Consider the following 18,711-nt stretch of genomic DNA (forward strand, 5'->3'; position numbering starts at 1 on the left):
GCCTCTCCTCTTCCTTACCAGGATGCGGAGGAGGATAGAATGCCGAAGAACAACCTTCTGGGCCAAATGAAATTCCGTCACTACCTTCGGAAGAAAAGAAGGACGAACTCTAAGGACAACCCTGTCCTTGTGAAATACAGTGAAGGGTGGCTTAACTGAAAGTGCCTGTAACTCACTCACTCACTCTGCGAGCGGAAGTAACCGCAACTAAAAACACAGTTTTCAGAGTTAACAGCCTCAAAGGGCAAGAATGTAAAGGCTCAAACGGAGCACCCATAAGAAACTTAAGAACAAGGTTTAAATCCCAACCGGGCACCAGGAAAGGAGACGGAGGGAACACATTAGTGAGCCCTTTCAGAAACTGAAATTAAAGGGATTTTAAAGTAAGAACACTCTTCAGACGAGCGCTTAAAGATGGACAGCGCCGCCAGGTACTCTTTAATGGTACCCACTTGCAAGCCCCTGTGGGCCAAAGAAAGTAGAAAGGACAGAACCATGGGGATGTCACATGCAAAAGGATCCACATTCTGAACTCTGCAACAGTCGCAGAACTTACGCCAACGGCAACGGTACAGAGACTTCGTTGCTGGCCTTCGGGCCGAAAGCAACACCTCCATCACGTCTTCAGGGAGGTCCCAATCCTTATACCTCAACCTTTCAGAAGCCAAGCGTGAAGGTTGAGGGATCGGACCTCTGGATGGAGAACCCGACCCCCCTCCCGTGAGAGCAGATGTCTCGGTAGGGAAGACGACGTGGAGGGCAGATGGACAAGTCGAGAAAGTCCGGGTACCACGTCCTCCGAGCCCACGCCGGAGCAATGAGGATCATCCGGGAACCGAACTTCCGTAACCTCCGCAGCACTTGCGGGATGACGGGGACTGGAGGAAACGCGTACAGCAGCGGGAATGACCACTCCACCACAAACGCGTCTCCTAAGGCTCCTTTTGGAGGAAATTCCCGCGAGCAAAACCTTTCGCACTTCCGGTTGACACTGGAGGGGTCCCCCAAAGGGCAAAGATCCCCAGGAGAATCTCTTGAGCCAACTCCCACTAGTGAGAGATCGCGCTCTGCCTGCTCAGAGCGTCCGCCGTCACGTTTTCGACCCCGGCCAGATGAACTGCCGAGATCAAAACTTCCTGCTGAATGGCCCAGAACTCGAGCTGCATCGCCTCCCTGCACAGAGGAAGTGACCCTGCCCCCCCCCGTTTTGTTGAGGTAGTGCATGGCCACTGTGTTGTCCGTCAGGATCAGGACACTCTTTCCTCGCACAGTCGGCAGAAAAGCCTTCAGGGCTAGCCTGACGGCCCTCAGCTCCAACAGATTGATATGGAGTCTGGACTCCGACGGAGACCAACGACCGCTGACTGTCAGCCCGTTAGCATGAGCTCCCCATCCCGTGAGGGATGCATCCGTCACGATCGTCACCTCCGGCCAGGGAAGCCAAAACGGAGCCCCCTTCATCAAGTTGGCGTCGACGGCCCACCACAGAAGGTCCCGGGCGACCGAGGGCGGCACCTGAACCGGCTCCGACATCCTGCCGGAGGACTGCGACCATTGCGTCTTGAGTGCCCACTGCAAAGATCTCGTCCGCAGGCGAGCCTCTGGCACCAGAAGAATGCAGGATGCCATGAGGCCGAGCAACCTCAAGAACTCGAACGCCGGGAGCGTCTGGGCATGCTGAAACTTGTGCACCATCTGCTGAATGTGAAGAGCCCTCACCTGGGAGGAAAACGCTGCCCCAGGGAAGTGTCGAGCACTGCTCCGATGTAGTGGAGCCGCTGCGTTGGCGTCAAATGGGACTTCTTTAAATTGAGGGAGAAGCCCAGCCTGTGAAGGGAGTGGCAGGTGACGGACAGATGATCCAGGACTTGCTCGGGAGAGCTCCCCCTGATCAACCAATCGTCCAGGTAGGGGTAGACGTGAATCCCCCCCTTGCCTGAGATGCGCTGCCACCACCACCATGAGCTTGGTGAAAACCCTCGGGGCGGAGGTCAATCCGAATGGCAGGACCCGAAACTGAAAGTGCGAGTCGCCAACCGCGAACCTCAGGTACTTCTTGTGCTTGGGATGGATTGGCACATGGAAGTAAGCATCCTTGAGGTCGAGTGACACCAACCAGTCCTGAAGCTGAAGGGCCTGGAGGACTTCAGAGAGAGAGTAACCATCTTGAACTTGTCCTTCCTGAGGAGTTTGTTCAAACCGCGCAAGTCCATGATGGGTCTCAATCCCCCGTCTTTCTTCGAAATCAAAAAATAAGGGGAATACCATCCCTTGTTCCTTTCCGCTACAGGCACCAGTTCTATGGCGCCTTTCTCCAGCAGGGCTTGAATTTCCTGCGCAAGGAGCGGATCCGGACTCTGTAAAGAGAGGTTCCCCGGTGGATTGTCGCGAGGCCTGTGCCGAAAGGGAAGACAGTAGCCGTGGGTTATGATCTCCAGAACCCACACATCTGAAGTAATGGCTTGCCACTCTACAAGATGCTGCACCAGCCTTCCCCCAACCGGCGAATCATGGGACATGGCCTCATGACTGAGTGGGAGCGGCTGCGGCGTTACCTGAGGGCAAAGAGGCAACTGCCCGAGCGGCCTTGGCACCACGGGTACCGTCGTCCACCTCTGGTACCCCTGCGTTGGCCTTTTTGACTGCCAGCTCCTCTCGCTTTACTGAAGGACGAGTAATAGCGAAAGGAACCACCCCTCCACTGCGGTCCCCTAGGACGAAAAGGCGGAGGTTGGCGAACTGCAGCGCCCAACGACTTCGCTGCAGCTTTTGAGGTCTGCAACCGCTCAAGGCTCTCGTCAGCCTTGCTGCCAAAAAGGTGTTCACCGTCAAAAGGCATGTAGAGGAGCCGGGACTGCACATCAGGAGCAAACCCCGACTTCCGCAACCACGCAAACCTGCGTATCACGATGCTCGCCGCCATGGACCTACTGACGCATTCAGCTAAGTCCAAGCCCGACTGAACGGACTCACACATGGCATCCTTCCCATCCTGGACCATAGCAAGGAAACCATCCCGTTCGTCCCCTTCTGGAATATGTTCAGCCGCTAACGCAACACAGTTCCACAGAGTGTGCGTGAAACGAGACAGGGCACAAATGGAGTTGGCCGCCTGAAGCGCCGTACCACCAGAAGAAAACACTTTCTTCGCCCAGCCATCAAAACGTTTGTCGTCCCTATCAGGAGGGATGGTAGGGTACGACGCCTGCTTTGCCGGGGCCGTGGCCGCCTGCACCACCAAACTCTCCGGAATGGGGTGCCTGGTCAAGTAGCAGGGGTCGCTACTGGCTGGACGGTATTTTCGCGACAAGGATCTGCCCACCGCCGGGAGACTCTGGAGCAGTCCAAGCCGCCGCCACCCTTCTCTGTAAAGCCATACGGAACGGCAGTACCGGGTCAGTTGGGGGACCAACATCAAGGATGTCCGTCAGGTCATCCTGCACAAACTCCCCTGGGGGAGCAGACCATCCCAAGTACTCAGAAACCCTAGCCATAAGGCGCCGGTACGAGGAATCGGCATGAGAGCCAGGCTCAGGCCTACAAAACTCCACCTCCGGAGAGGTGTCCAGTCCACTGGCATCATGCAGTGACTGCCTCAAATCATATGACTATGGCCCGAGACAATTTCATCCGGAAACTGACTAGGAACCAGGCCATCAGAATCCTCATCCGCCTCTGAAATATAGTCCAGACGGTGAAAAGAAGGCACCCGAGAGTGCTTGCTCTTAACCAGAGCCTTCCTAGGGGGTTCTCCCGTGCCACGGGGTACCTCCGACACGAAAGGCGTCGATGGCGTCGAGCGAATCGGCGCCAGCGTCGAGAACCGGCATCGGCGTCGAGGAAATCGGCGTCGACGTCAGATGCAGCGGCTCCAGTATCGGCGGCGTCGACACAGCCCTCGAGGCTGGAGCCCCGAGCGTGTCCCTCGACAACCTGAGCGTCGACGACTTCTTAGGAGCCGGAGCGTCGAGAAAGCCTGTCGACGCCCTCGACGCCTCAGACGTCGATGTCTTCCTCGAAGACCTCACAGGTGCACACGGTCTCGAACGTGTCGAGGACCGGCACCTGGAACGGGTACGTCGAGAAAGAGTCTCCTTGTCCGAACGGGACCTCTCCCGTGACTCGTGCCGACCACTCTTGCGAGCGGTGTCTCTCGACCTCTCACGGCCGACCCCACTCGGGGGCGCGGACGGCTTAGTACCCTGCGACTCAAGAATCGCCAGCATTTTCTTCCCGAAGGAAGCCCATTCCTCCGGCGTCGCATGGCTGGTGGGGTAAGCTACGTGCCGGGCAGAGTCCTCCGAAGAGGACCTGGAAGACGACCGGTGTCGGTGCTTCCGAGAATGCCTCGAAGAGGCTGAGGAGTGGCGAGACCGACTCCTAGAAGGAGACCCACGAGACTTCCGACGATGACGCGGAGAGTCACCCCTCGAATCATCCGTCGAAAGCCCTGCAGACTTCGACTTCCGGGGCTTGGACACCCGACCTACCGACAACTTCTTCTTACGTTCGCGTAAGGCTTTGGACGTGAGCGACTGGCAGTCGATACAGTCATCCGTGTCGTGGGCCTCCCCGAGGCACCAGAGGCAGGCGTCGTGCGAGTCCGTCACCGACATCTTGGACCCACACTCCCTGCACTTCTTGAAGCCCGGACGCGGGGTCGAAGACGAAGTAGAAGACATCTTCACACGAAGGATTTACACAAAACGAACAGGTTCGAAGAACCGAGAAGAACAGAACTCCAAAGAGTCGAGGCGTTTAACCGAGAAACACGAAGCAACACGTTCGCGGAAAAAACGGAACTGAGGCTACGGGCGTCGTGCGTCCTACTTATCACATCGGATGACGTCAGACGTCGGAGGAGGTCTGAGACGACGGCGCATCGACGCAGGAAAAAAGTTTCCGAAGCAGCACAGCTGTGGTGATTAGAAGTCATAGATATGGAATACGTCGGAGGACCCAATCCCCTCGAAACACTGGATTGGAATGCGGTTTTGGGCAGGGTGATAGATACACAGCACAGGGCAAATATACACGAGAAAGGCGGGCTATAGCTGAAGAAGTGAGAGAGATTTGGAAGATATAATGAGGTTAATTTCTTAGGAAAATAGAGCAGCTAAAGAGAGAAAATGGGTTTTAAAAATGAAAGACAAATTTGACTTAAACTAAATTATTTAGACTATATTGTTAAAGAAAGACACGGTAGGATCCCGCGATAATTTGCAACTTAGCCCTTTCACCCCACGTTCAGATCTATATGGGAATTCATTTCAATTATTCCAAACATTGCTAAGGAGTTACAAGATGAGGTGAATGAAAGAATGGCGCTAACACTAGAAAAGCAAGAACTGTGTGCACAGAGAATTAGAACAGTCTAGACAAGTAATCAGGATATGGATAGGGTTGCTTAGAGAGTGGAACAAAGACCAAAGTCAAGATGGGGTAGACTATGTGTTATGGGATGCGGGTATACTCACAGTCCGCTCTTAAATTTGGTATTAGGAACAGTCAACCGGGTTCTGGACTCCAGGGCTCGGGTCATCAGGTAGTGGCGGACTCTCCTAGGAGGGCAACAGCTGGGCCTGTCTGGTCACTGGATAACAAGGACAGCTGGTTGGCAGGGTTGCAGCGGGCATGCAGTTAGTGGGCAAAAAGCTGGTCTGGTCTCAGGATGCTCCCCAAAAGAATACCACAGCATTTTCCTTTGGTTATTGGGATTTTTTAGTGGGATGTCTAGATTGAGGCCTTGCTGGGGATAGGTGCAGAAATGCGTTGGCCTTGCAGTGGAATCAGCTATGCTTTGACCCTTCAGTGGAATCTGGCAAGATGAATGTAGACCGTCAGGAACGCAGGCGCAGGAAATTCAGAAGAGTGTCCAGAGTTCTGTCAGCCACCCTTTTTATAGAGCATGGTGACATCATAGAATTATATGGTAGGGCAGGCTTAGCTAAGCACACCTCTAAACAACTGGATTGGTCAGGGGTGATAGTTACCGCCTTCCTCTCAGCTGATTGGGTTTCAAGGGCATGATGTCAGATTTATGATGCGAGTTTTACAACGTTCAGAACCTCCCATAGTTACTTTAGCTAAAATCAATTTTTGACATAAATGGCACATTTATATAGTTGGGCCATCTCAACAAATTACATAAGCAGGTTACACATTTTCTGCAGAATATGCCAGTCCAACTCTCCATTCTGTAAGACATTTTTTCACCCTTCTACTAATTTTTAGTCATTTTTAGTATGAAATATTTGGCCTAAAAGTCTTTAACTTTACACATGTGTATGGATGATCATTAGGCATGTCAGTATTGAATTTCACATTGACATCATGTACACCTTTCTTGGAATACCCAATTCTCTGTCATTTCTGTTCCCGATATGTCAGTGAATCCTACAAAGTCTTAAATTAAACCCCACAAAATTACTTTAAAACTGTCAACTTTTTACATTCCTGTGAATTTCTGTTGCAAAAATAACCGTCTTAAAAGTTTCTTAATAAAATAGTATTTTGAAACAAATGGGCTGGCCTTTGTCCTTCACTGGCTAATTTTATTTTCTTCAGCTACCACCAACTGTCACTTCAGCTCAGTGTGGGGAGGGGGGTTTCCCAGTTTGATTGAAGGTTTATGGCCACTTCCACTTCACAGGTTGGTGTCCCAGCACTTCTATTATAAAAGGCCTCAGCCCAGACAAAAGTCTGCCATGGTAGCAATTAGCACTTGTGTGTTCTGGAATCCATTGTGTGGGGCCGTCTGTTGATAGCAACCCCCAAGCAGAAACTGGGGCTGATTTCCCCCACATTGCTAGACAAGGGTAGGGCATTATCCAACATACACTTTTAAACAAGTATTTTTCTCATTTGCAAAAGTACATTTAAACATGTAATGACTGCTGGCATTGTCCTTTCAAATTCGGGTTTTCTCTTCACTCTGAATTCCCACATTGTTTTGGGCCATAGTTAGTTTCTGGTATGCAGCCATTTGCTTAAAGACAGATGCAATGAAATTAACAAAGGCCCAGAATGCCAGGGCCTCTTTGAAGCATTGATCTTTGATATTTTGTAGCCTAAAAGTAAAGCGTTTCCCGTGTAGCTGAAGTAAAGCTTCTTTTGATTCCTTCAGATCTGAACAACAGCCTGTCATTCAGGGATACTGCTCTTGTCTGCTGGATCACAATTTGAATGTGGATGGGCATGGCAGGGTCTCGTTCATAAAAGTAGTGTGATGAGGAACAGAGGAAAAAGCATCAGAGCGGATTCATTTTTAAATGTAAATATTTCCCTTTTTCAATGAGAAACTTTGGGCTTGCAGCAAAGCAGCACTGCTTTTTCGTTCCTCTTCTTTTCTACATGTAAGAAACACACTGGCAGGCTTTCCCAGTGTGCCCCCTTGTTACATCCTGCCCAATATGTGCTTGGCAAGATGGTGCAGCCATCTTTTTGCAGCTGCAAAATGCAGTTTTGGTGTGAGGCAGTGGTGCTCAGAGGAGCCAGCGCAGCCATTTTGCTGTTTCTGCTGAAGTGCAGCTTGGTTTTGGATGGTAGTACTGCTGAGTGGGTAAATATATCCCACACTAGGTTGTCGGATGATGTATCCGTCTGCACAGCAGAGTTAATGGCTATTAATATGGCAGTGATTCGAATTATGGCGAAACAGTTGGCTAAGGTGGTGGCGTTTGTGAATTTGATTAGTGCGTTGTTGGCTATCAAGGAGGGGAATTGTGATAGGGAGCATATAGTTGTGCTCAGTGTGTTGCGGGGGGTACCGTGGTGGATTTGGCTTGGGTCCCCAGCCATTGTGGGGTCTTGGGTAATGAGTTAGTGGACCGGGCTGCGCATGGGGCCACGTTGAGGGGGGAGGTGGATGTGGAAGTCCCATTGAGTGTGGCTGAGGTACAGGTGATGGTGCGCGGCAAGATTAAGAATATGTGGCAGGATCGGTGGGATATGAGTTCAAAGGGGCGGCATTGGTATGCAGTGTGCAGGGAGGTGTAGGTTCGGGCATTTGACGGGGGGTTAGTGTTGGCACGAAGGGAGGAAATTATTTTGCATCGCCTTAGGGTGGGTCATGTGGGGTTGCCGGGATGGAAGTGTATGATGGGCAGAGTTGCATCAGCGGCGTGTGAGGCTTGCGGTTGCCCGGAGAAGGTGCCTCATGTTGGACTGAGTGAGGTTCCATGTGCCGAGGGAATCGCTCAGAGTCACGATGAGTGGCATTGGGGTGGTTGTATGGGGGTTATCTGATCTGTTCTGTTGGAAAAGAGGCGTACACAGTCATCTGTGCTGGGTCCTGCTGAGGGAGGCACAGGTGCAGAGGTAATTTTAGGACGCATGATGCAGTTTCGGTCGGTCACAGTGCAGGATTTCGGTTTCAGACACTTTCCAGCAGAACACCAAATGAAGAAAAGATGAAAACCTCTGCGGAGCTGATCACCTCAGGACACCTCCAGGGAGCAATGAAGACTAGTTGCAACGGGAGTCACCATGATCAGACGGTGAGAGGCAATATTCAATGGATGAACAAAGGAGCAGGTCCAGCACAGCTTCTGTTCGTGCAAGAAAAGGCAGGAGCCTACGTCTTGTAGTACAAGCTGAAGATTCTCCAAGTACCAAGGATGCACTAGGAAAGGAGATGGCAGCAGTGAGGTAGCTCAGGAGCGAGTTGGTCATTCCACCGGTTGATCCAGGGTCACTTCCAAACACTCAGAAGGCACGGATCCTCGAGCAGGAGTGGAGACTGCCCGGTACAGTTGTCAAAGCACTGACTTGAGCCTTCTTGAGATCAGGACAGAGAAGCAGGGTTTCACTGGGACAGCACTAGAGTGGAGTGGATGTTGGTCAGCTGCTGAGGTCCTTTTCTGGTCGTCAGTGGGGTGCACTTCTTTGTAGGGGTCTTGGCATAAACAATGATCTGTCAAATAGCTGCAGGAGGCCGTCTTTTATCCAAAATTTGGGCGGGGAGCTCTCCCAAGCCCACGAGTGGCAGGGATCTGCACCATTTAAACTGGCAGTGGCTATCCAGTCATGGATAGCCACTGGCAACAACATATGCCCAGCAAAGGCCATTCAGGCACCAGGATGCGAACAGAGACCAGACACTCTAAGCCCCCACATCCAGGCTCACACACAAACCAACTCTTAACCCTGGGAAGTAGCAGCTTTCCCTGGAAAGGGATTTCCATATAGGGCAATTTCTGACCCGAGAAGGCAGGAAGGCGGCCAAACAACAATATAGCAAAAGTACGAACAGAAACCTGCAGCACGACCATCTCAGGGTGCTAGCCACCTTTACTAGCCCTTTGCAGTAAATGCAAAAGTGCACGAGTAAAACATAACATGGTAGAAAAATACCTATTTCCCCAGTTCATCAAAGGCACATTTTAAACACAACCAAAACGCCATGATATAAAAAGATATAGGGATAAAGGTTATCATAACTGCACTTCACTGTTAGATGATGTGTGCAATTCTAACAGTGTCAGAACTTCCAAAAGATCCTTGTGGATGCAATGGAAAAGACAATCCTAGTTACTTTCAACATAAACCAAGATGGCGGCTTTTTGATCTGTTTTTTTGTTCCTCAGCACAGGTCCTAGTTCTTTCCAAGATGGCGACCGCCACCTACACAAATCTATAACGGGATCCTGAAATATCGGGTACATGTGTCGCTACTCTGCTCCCTAGTGGGCTTCTAACCTGTGCTCTAAAATTGCTATTCTACTTTCCTCCTATCTTTTTCTCCTCCAGTGTTTCATTCCTTTCTTCTGTGCGGTCTTTCCCGCACAGTGCAGATTCCTTACTACCACTTGCTATTCTGCTAAAGTTACTTTGCATCCCTTTCTGAAGACTACCTGTTGCTGCATCGAATTTCCAAGGACATTCTTCTTCGTGGGAAGTCATTTTTCACCTTTACTGTGGTTCACGAAGCATCGGTTCCAGAAAGAACTACTGCCGCATCGGATCAACAGGTTTTTTTCCCCCCTGAGGGTTTCCCGTGGATGCCGCCCTCCGGTCAGAGAGCCCAATCATTGGTCTCTTTAGTGGCTCGAGGGAGACATACCTTTTGCTTCACGAGGATTCAACTACATCGATACTGGATACTGAAGTTCATGTGAGTTATACTTCAGAATCTATCTATTAATCGTGATAAACAGTACAAGACATTCACATAATCTTGAAGTGCTGATAGTCATATGGACTGGTCAGTTGCCCCATAAGGGCAAACACACAAGGAAAATAACGCAGATGGCTTTACTGGCCCCCAATGTCAGGTCAGGGGTCAAAGCAAAAAGAAAGGCTGTCCCGTAGAAATCTATGGAGGGAAATGTGCAAAACGAAAATCCTTCCCAACAAGAATGTTGCAAAACAAAAGTGAAGAAGGCACACAAAGTACTCCTGCAGCACTCCCTTGTAATGTGGTGTGTGCTGCACTAAAACACAACGGAAAGCATGACAGAGTGAAACAGGCCCCCTGCACTCTTAGCCTTAGGGGCCCACTAAGGCCCCCAAATGAAAGGACCTGCGCAGGTAAGTGAAGTGGAGGACTCCGAAACAGATCTACTGGGGGTCCCAAGATTCTCAAACAAGAAACAGCTGCAAAAATGACACTTCCTTCCAACATACGAGTTTGAAAATCCTCTTCAAAGCATCTAAAAATGCATCCAAATGTCTCTGCGGAGATCAAAGAGGTAAAACCTGTAAACCTGAGGTCAGCATCTCCAGATCTGGTCCTTTGAGATCTGCTGTTGAGGCGAGGGTCTTCTCCAATGGTTGCAGGTGTCCTGGACCTTCAATAATGCAAGTACTGGGCCCCGCCTCTACTGGAGCCACCGCATAAGAAGGTAAAGCAGGCATGTGATCGTTATAAGGTTCCTTTTTATTTCTTTTCTACAGCCCTGAGAACACATCGAGGCCTGAAACATGCATTTGCAGGATTGTACGTGATCGCAGGATCATTTGCAGCATTTAGGTTCTAAAAAAGCAGGTAATTTCTCTTATAAATAATCCACAAACAAATTACATTTTTGTTAGGTTCTTAAATGATAAATGCCTAGTATTTTTTTTACAATTTGTTGGCATTTGCTAAACTGTTAATAGGACGTTATATGATCCAATGAGTAAACAAGCATTATCTCGGTCCAGGCAACACATTTATCAGTAGCACAATCACCCGATATTATGAATGACGGCCCAGTCACACAGTTCCATTTCATGCAGGGGTCCAAACTTATGAATTTCCTAGGGGATGGAGAGTGTGGGGGTCAGGAGGGGTTGGGGGTGGCACTGCCCAGATAGAGCAGTCACATTGAAAGGGTGTTAACATTGCACCCACGTGCCCAGTGCCCCCGATCTAATGGGACTGTGGGGGGAGGGATAATTAACTTAAGCTACAAGACACTATCTGAGCAGGTGCAGACAGAATCATTGGGCAACATCAAAATCATGCAGACAGCTCAAGCCACACCCCTCTGCCAAATGCGATCAAGAACAAAACAAGTGTTATTGCTGTGGATACAATTTCCCTCATGTAGGCCCATGCCCAGCTCTAGAACACAACAGTGACAAATGTGGAGGTGAAAATCATTTTCAGTCTTGTAAAGATGTGAATATTTCCAGAAAACTCCCACTCGAGGGGAGCAAAGCAGGAGACCAGAAGACTCACGTTCCAGACAGTGGTGGTCTCCCACTAGCCAAAGACATCTGTCTACCAGCAGAAAGCGAGAATCTCCCCCTAAATACAGACAGAGATAGGAGGGATGACAGAAGTTCGCCGGATGATTCAAGGAGAATATCAACTCGCCATAAAGTAAGATACGTAGAGGCCTCGCCCAGATGGCATAATGACTCAGATTCATCATCATCCAGTGGTGATCAAAAAAGGGGCTACGTACACATCATATGCAACTGAATACAGCCTGACTCTACTACTGCAAATAAATGGAAGCCCTTGTGAATTCCTAATTGACACAGGAGCCACAGTAAATGTGGTAAGCGAAGAAACCTACTAAGGACTAAAAATAAGGGGACACTACAGCCACCTGACATCTACCCTATGGCACAAACACGCCACTAAACTGCAAGGGCATGTTTAAAGCCACAGGCACATACAAGGAAAAAACGGCAAAGGTGACGATATATGTACTCAAAGGCCAAGTGCCTGGAGGCAGCATTCTCAGTTTCAAGTCCACTATACAGATGGGACTGGTGCACATGTACCAAATCATGACCGCGCACAATGCAAATCCAAAGGACATGATGGTGAAAATGTTCATGTCAATATTCAAAGGCATAGGCAAGCTGAAAGGAAAACAGATCAAATTACATATCAACCCGGAGATCAAACCGGTGCCTCAACACTACAGAGGCATCACATTGAACATCCAAAGGCAAGTAGAAGATGAGATACAATCACTCCTCAACTAAGACATCATAGAACATGCAACTGGACCCACGCCATGGGTATCATCCATCGTTCCAGTTCCCAAGAAAGAAAATGACACGATTCGCATCTGCGTGGATATGAGGGCACCAAACATAGCCATTGAAAGAGAAACACATAGCACAGAGAATGACTGCTATGATGCACAAGTTGCATGGAGCAAAGCATTTCTCCAAGTTAGACCTCAACAAGGGATAACATCAACTTAAATTACATACCGAGTCCCACTATATAACTACATTGCCAACTCATCTAGGACTATATCGCTAAAAGCGACTTAGCTTTGGCGTGTCTTCTGCAGCAGAAATGTTACAAAATGAAATACACCAAGTTATCAAACATATTCCCCAATATCTGAACTATAGCGATGACATCCTAGTATTCGGAATGACACAAGCAGCTCATGATGATGCACTATGCAGAGTATGCATGACGCTAGAAGAGGCTGATCTGACCCTCGACGCTTCAAAATGTGAACTAAGCAAAACGACACTCAAATTCTTTGGGCATATTTTCTCACAAGATAGAATGCAACCCGATCCAGACAAAGTTTGAGCATTGGTCGAGGCCCCCATGTCTACATCGGCAGTCAGAAAAAAAAAAGATAATTGGGTATATTCAAGATTTCTGCGTCTCATCGTGGGTAAGGAGCGAGCAGGACATCACGTGGTCCACAGATTGTGAAGATACATTCCAGGAAATCAAGAAACGCAGTGCATCTGCGTCCTGCATGGCATATTATGACCCTGACCTAGAAACGGAAGTGACCATCGACTCAAGCCCTGTAGGGCTAGGGGCCATTCTTGCTCAAGTGAAACGAAATTCAGCGTTGTCCGCTTCCACACACGCTCACTACATTGTAGCCTATGCAAGCCATAGTTTATCCCCTACCAAGTGTGCCTACTCGCAGTCCGAAAAAGAAAGTCTTACGGTGGACTGGGCTTGTGAGCAATACCATCTAATTCTAGATGGGTGAAGATTCACTATTGTCACAGATCATCAGACACTCACCACCATTTATGGCAAGCCTACAGTCAAGATGCCACCTCGCATTGCGCGATGGGTGTTATGGCTACATGAGTATTTATTCACGATTGTACATCGTCCGGGAAAGGACAATAATCCAGCCGATTTCCTATCAAGACACCCGCTGCCTGCGAAAGAAGAGGTGCAATCTGCCAATGCTGATCAATATATCAAATACATTGTCAGTAACGCGCTGCCCAAATCGCTCACCATTCCTGAGCTACTCCACGGCATGCAACAGGATCTGGTACTCATGACAGTGAAGGACAGTGTGTCCTCAGGGAGGTGGCAGAAAAGAGGAAAGCCCTTCTCTGAGACGGAACAAACTCTGATTCAAACATTCCACTTACTGAAGCAATCTCTAACCATATCATCGGAAGGTCTGCTGCTGAAAGAAGATCGAATTGTCATCCCAGCGGGATTGCAGGAAAGAGTCATTGCCATGCCACACACAGAACACATTGGAATTGTGTCCACCAAGAAGCAATTTAGGACCAAAGTGTGGTTTCCACAAATGGACATGAAAATTGAAAAGATACTTAGAAACTGCATCCCCTGTAAAGCGGTCACACCACGCACATTTCCACAACTGCTCCAAATGACTTCAATATCACTACACGTAGGGGAAAAAGCTGCTGTAAACATGTTTGGACCCATGTCAAATGGCAAGTATGTTCTAGTCATAGATGAAATGTCGAGATTCCCAGAAGTGCACATGATACAAGCGACAGCAGCACACGCAGTCATCCCGGCTTTGGACAAAACATTTTGCATACTATGGCATCCCTAGCATTGTAAAATTAGAAAATGGCCGCCATTCACTGTTTGCTGAGCATCTGGGTTTTCAACACAGGAAAGTCACCTCTTTATGGCCTCAGGCAAATGGCACTGCTGAGAGGGTTATGGCCAATTTAAAGCGCCCGCTACAAATATGCTCCATCATGTAGGGGTTGTTCATGCAAGTGATATGCACCCTTATCAGAGACTATCGCAACACGCGGCACAGCTCCACAGGGGTGAGCCCATACGAACTGATGTTTAGCAGAGTAATAAAAACTACCCTCCCACAAACCACCAACAAGAAGTGGCGGTGGGTGCAAACGCAATAGACAAAGACAAAGAAAGCAAGGAGAAAATTAAGAGACACGCCGATGCCAGGAGGAAGGCAAAAGACACTGAGATCCACATACAGGACCAAGTGTTGGTAATACAGGCGCAAGTATCCAAGGAGGTGCCGGCATTCAGCCCTGAGCCTCTGACCATGACACACGTCAAAGGATCCATAGTGACAGCAGCAAGCCCAACTAGGACCGTCACCAGAAATTCATCCCTTTTCAAACAGATTGACAGTGCTGCAGCTCAAAGAAATGAGACTGTGGCTGTCACAGAACTTCTCTGACATTTGTTCAGATTTTGCAGATGGAGATGTAGACACTGATGAGCATGACCGCGATAGAGAAAACGACACCCCAATAGTGCGAAGTCCATCCAGAAGAACCATAAGCAAACATTCCAGATGGATTGAAGGACTTTTTGGTTTAAGTGGGGGGGGATGGACAGCAGGAAAGAGATTGGGGGTGGTGGGGTTGAATGCCAAGACTGACCAATTAGAAGACCCGGAGTCTGGGCAGTCCTAGCCAATCACAAGATTTATTGGGCGACGTAAGAAATTAAGGCAGTATAAAAGGAGACAGGCATTGGGGAAGTTAGGATGAGAGCTTGAAAGCTGGTGCAAGAGGATAGGAGTTTACTGCATAGTGTAGGAGATTTGCTAAGAGCCAACTGGGAGCTGGAATCCAGGTCCTGGCAACTGAGAGCCCCTCAAAGAAAGCGAAACCGCCGGCACTAGGTGCAGGGCAGTGCACCCATGAGAGTAGAGGCGATAAGAGACTGTAGTGGGCTCTTGACTAGGAGGGGGCACCCCTTGACTAGTGTGTTATAAGGGCTGTCTGAAAAGTACCTTGCCAGGTAGAGGGTAAGAAGGATGGGGCCAAGGGGGGGGGGGATCTACTGGTTTGACAACTAAGCCTGGACATTTGCGCGAATAATCAAAGAAGGTGCTGGGGCGGTATTACTACCCTGTCACGGAGTGATTTGGGAAATAAGCAGAAGGGGCTGTGACCCCCGGAACTGTGTTTTCCAATGTGCCAAGATTAGTGTCTCCAGTCTGCTTTGCCACATACCTTTTCCTCTATTCCCAAAATACCACCAACTCTGCCCTTCTCTTACAGGAGAGAACCTATAAACCACAGGGATATGACGTTTGTACAACAACAAAGGCGGAGAAGCCATTTAGTGGTTCTTACAAGTGTGTGGCAGAAGGGAGCCCACAACTACTGGTGCTACGATACAGCAGGTCCACTCTGACACCCACCCTCCAGCATGCTCACAAACACTCCTCAGGAGGGGGGAAAGGGGGGCAATAGCTTACTGTTGTGGGTTGTGTGGTTCAACACTGGCTCCGTCATCGCTGCAGCAGGACGAGGCTCTTGGAAGGAAGCAATGAAGAGAGTTCATTAAGAGGAAACAGCAGGCAAAACACGTTCATACTTCACAGCTTAAGAAATGTAACACCCCCCCACCCTTCAATGGGCTGATCTGATCTCCCCCTCCCATCCTTCAATGAGCTGGTCTGACAGTTGTGGTGTTGGCGAAAGATGTGGATGAGGCCTTGCCTGTCGGGAGATGGTGCGGGCGATTTTAGTTGATATGGAGAAGGCGTACGATACGGTGTGGAGGGATGGGTTGCTATTTGTGTTGGGAGAGCAAGGTGTTAAGGGGAAGATGTTTTCCTGGATTAAGGATTTTTTGATGAATAGGGTGTTTCGGGTGCTTGTTGCGGATGTGTTGTCCCGAGAGGTTTTAATGGAGAATGGGACGCCCAGCGTAGTGTTATCAGCTCTATTTTGTTTCTTGTAGCGGTGGATGGTCTTCTAGAGAAAGTTAGGGAGTGGGATTCTATGCAGATGATTGAGTGATTTGGGTTAGGGGTAAGGTGGGTGCAGTGATTCAAGGAAAGTTGCAGGAGGTTTTGAAAAGGTCATGTCAGGCTTGGAGTTTTAATATGTCCTCCTCCAAAACGGTGTGTATGCTGTTTAACAGGTGACGTAGTGGTGTCAGTTTGGATCTCAAGTTGAGCGGGGAGGTGTTGATTCGGGTGTCGGAATACCGGTTTCTTGGTGTGTTCTTGGATGACTGCCTGTCGTGGAAGTTGTAAGTGGAGAGGACAGTGGCAAAGTGTAAAAGGCGTCTTAATTTGTTGAAGGTGATCTCGGCTCAGGAGTGGGGTGGAGGGCAGAGTAGTACGAGGATGTTGTATGTGGGGTTGGTCAGGAGTGTGCTGGAGTTCGGAGTTCAGCTGCAGAGCAATAATAGTCGGACTCAGCTGGGTGCGATGGATGTGTCCACGGAAGGGCAATGTGGATTGTGACAATTCGGTCCTCCCTCGCAGAGGCTGTGCAAGTGTTGGCAGGGATGTGGCCATTGGATTTGAGAGGAGCTGAGTGCTAGGTATTGGTTGCGATGCAAGTCCCTCAGTGTGTGGCATCCTGTGAAGTAGTGTCTGTTGGTTAATTGGTTGCATGCCTGTATGGGAGATGGGAGAGGAAAGGGGGGACTTTTGGGTTCCAAGCGGACAGGCTGGTGAAACGATTGGGGGTGGAGGGATTGTGTATGGTGGAAGATGTGGATAGGGTGGTAGTGCTGGTTTGGATGCGGCATGATCCAATTGTCCGTTTGGATTTGGCCACGGTGGTGGTCAAGAAGAGTGGTGATCGGGGGTGATTATGAGATTGGCGGTGCAGTATGCGGAGGGGAAAGTTGGCGCACGAGTATATACGGATGGTTCCAGGGATCCCGTGAGGAACAGGGTTGGTATGAGAAGTTTTGGGTGGCATGTGTTAAGGATTCCAATCGGGCGTCACACACTGGACCAGGACACTTGGTCTTAGCCTGGGATGTGATGCTCAATAGGAATGCTTTTTCTTGATTTTCTATGAATTCAAATTGAGCCGGTACCCGAACGGTTTGACACCCCCTTTTACAAATACCCCGGGTCACAATGGACCATGAACCAGGCCAGGTGGTGAAAATACAGTATTTATTTAAAAATTCACAATAATCACACAAATTTTAATATTGGGCAGCAATCACCCATGGGGTGATAATTACAATAACAACCACTGAACTACACTTGGTTAACCTTCTACAAGCACATATCCGAAGACCAATTGAATAGGAGTACTTTTTCACTTAGGATAGATAGCACCCAAGTTAAGGTTGCCCCCGGCAATGTTCCCTCAAACCACAAATAAAGAAAGAAGCAGCAGGTAGTCAGGGATAAGAGGCAGCAAACAGAACCAAAATCTGACCTTCCCTCACAGAATAAGAGGCAAAACGGATTTTGAACCCTTTGCAAAGGCCTACAATGACTCGGATTTTGACAAATAATTAATTATATGTGTGTTTAAATAATGATATGCATATGTTTTATCACAGTATTAGGGATGTTATATCACTAGCAACTATCAGGTAAGGTATCAGAAAAGCATACGGTTTACAAAGCAGGAGTGCAGCCAAATGCACACGTGGAAAAGTTGCATTTACACTGTTTTAGCTTTAAATGTCAAAAATGTATTTTTTTTAAATGGGTGAAAAGAACAAGTTACTTTCTTACTTGGTAACGTTCTTTCGATGGGATGGTCCGACGACGTATTCCATATCTATGACATGTAATCACCACAGCTGTGCTGCTTCGGAAACATTTTTCGGCGTCTGCGTCGATGCGCCGTCGTCGAGGACCTCCTCTGACGTCATCGCACGACGCCCGTAGCCTCAGTTGTAGTTTTTTCCCCCAGAACGTGTGACATTAGTCAACTGCCAGACAGACACAAAGCCTTGCGGAACGTAAGCTGCAATCGCAAAAGAAATTCTGCAGCGGGGAAGGCAGGGCGGGAGCGATATGGAATACGTCATCGGACCATCCCATCGTAAGAACGTTACCAGGTAAGAAAGTAACTTGTTCTTCGAGGGGATTGGGTCCTCCGACGTATTCCATATCTATGACAGACTCCCAAAGCAGTACCAGAGCAAGGAGGAGGGAAAGAATTTAGAATCAAAATTTAGAATAGCCAATCAAATAGCAGAGCAAAGGACCGCCTTGCCAAAGGCCAGATCCTGCCCTCGGATGGAATCGAGGGAATAGTGACGTACAAATGTATGTACTGAAGCCCAGGTGGCTGCAT

At 49.0% G+C, this 18,711-nt stretch overlaps 1 protein-coding gene across 2 annotated transcripts in view; it reads right to left on the reverse strand.

Moving 5' to 3' along the window:
- LOC138522089 (uncharacterized) overlaps window positions 1–18,711 on the reverse strand; it is a 125,961-nt gene that overhangs the window by 38,680 nt on the left and 68,570 nt on the right. The window contains exon 4 of one of the 2 annotated variants that reach the window (XM_069635337.1): window positions 15,900–15,956. The exons of the other annotated variant lie outside the window; for it this stretch is intronic. Within the exon in view, the coding sequence (XP_069491438.1) occupies window positions 15,900–15,956 (57 nt within the window). The remainder of the gene's footprint in view (window positions 1–15,899; window positions 15,957–18,711) is intronic. 2 annotated transcript variants of the gene reach the window in all.

The sequence above is a fragment of the Ambystoma mexicanum genome, chromosome 13 (assembly GCF_040938575.1).
Source record: "Ambystoma mexicanum isolate Mex_15411 chromosome 13, UKY_AmexF1_1, whole genome shotgun sequence".
NCBI lineage: Eukaryota > Metazoa > Chordata > Amphibia > Caudata > Ambystomatidae > Ambystoma > Ambystoma mexicanum.